Source organism: Oncorhynchus mykiss, chromosome 7, assembly GCF_013265735.2.
Source record: "Oncorhynchus mykiss isolate Arlee chromosome 7, USDA_OmykA_1.1, whole genome shotgun sequence".
Taxonomy (NCBI): domain Eukaryota; kingdom Metazoa; phylum Chordata; class Actinopteri; order Salmoniformes; family Salmonidae; genus Oncorhynchus; species Oncorhynchus mykiss.
The window spans coordinates 1,312,057-1,313,290 of NC_048571.1; the positions used below are offsets into that span (position 1 = coordinate 1,312,057).

The 1,234-nt window shown below is 41.6% G+C and overlaps 1 protein-coding gene across 1 annotated transcript in view; it reads right to left on the minus strand.

Moving 5' to 3' along the window:
- The window catches only part of LOC110496997 (acetylcholine receptor subunit alpha), a 27,684-nt gene extending 26,802 nt beyond the window's left edge, over positions 1-882 (minus strand). The window contains exon 1 of the mRNA XM_036981997.1: positions 497-882. Coding sequence (XP_036837892.1) covers positions 497-551 — 55 coding nt within the window. The 5' untranslated portion in view covers positions 552-882. The remainder of the gene's footprint in view (positions 1-496) is intronic.
- Positions 883-1,234: the final 352 nt, after the last annotated feature.

Consider the following 1,234-nt stretch of genomic DNA (forward strand, 5'->3'; position numbering starts at 1 on the left):
ACATCATATACCTCATTATCCCACATTATATACCTCATTATCACACATTATTTACCTCAGTATCACACATTATATACCTCATTATCACTAACTGGCTACATCCTCTTCTACCATTGAAAATGATCCTATAGAGATCCGTGCCATACCATATATATCTACACAATTGTATACATTTAAGTAACTTCGTAACTCCCTTCAAAACCTGCTCTGCATTCTGGTTGCAAAAAAAGCAGACACGCTGAGATTGACACACAGCTCTGGATGGAAGGGAGGGACATTGCACTTGTACCTGTCAATCATGACCTCTCTGGTTTAACGTAAGACCGACTCAAAACTGACTCTGCAACGTTGATATGTTTATCCAGTTTGGCTTGAATAACAAGCGATTCATTTCAAAAGTGTTTCTGATCAATAAAAACGACAATCAAACACACGTCGGCAAAACTGGTATAAGTCAAAAGGTGTAGGTAAAGCATGCCAAAACGGTACAACTTACCTGCTAAAACAACCAGAATCCCAACAAGAAGAGGGTGTACCTTCAAATTAAACATCGGTTAAATAATATGACGGTTTATATTTTCTACGACTGTTTATATCTTTATAACCTGGGTTGTGTTGTCAACCAAACGGCAGTTGGAGTCCTCTAACCTGCTCTGTTCTCTTCCCTGTTCTACTCTGCTCTTCTCTTCTCTAGTCTGTTCTACTCTGTTCTGCTCTACTCTGGGCCTCAGAGTAATCTTGTAACAGACTAGATCCTATCCCAACATGGTCTCTCTCTGCTTATCTGTGCTCTACTCTGCTCGGGCTGTGGTCTCTGGGGCAGTAGGACTGAGCTATTGTTGAACCCCCAGTAGCAGCCAGACAGCATGTGGTACTGGGGGACAGCTGGGAGCGCTCACTGGGAGTATGAGAGGTACTTTAACACGTGCTGCTTCTCCTGTATAGTCAGGATGTCATGGTCTACTCTGTCGGGAACTCACCAGAACCACAAATATCCCACTGGGCACAGACACCAGTTCAACGTCTAGTTTTGATTTACATTTGGTTGAGTTGTCAACTAACTTGATTTCAACGTGAATTCAACAAAAAAAATGTCACCCTGTCATCGGATTTAGGTTCAAACTTGGGTGGGAAAAAAACACAAAATTCCCTTACATTGATGACTTTTTGCAAATCCAGTTTTTCACATTGAATTGTTGTTGTGGAAACGACATGGCAACAACGTGGATTCAAC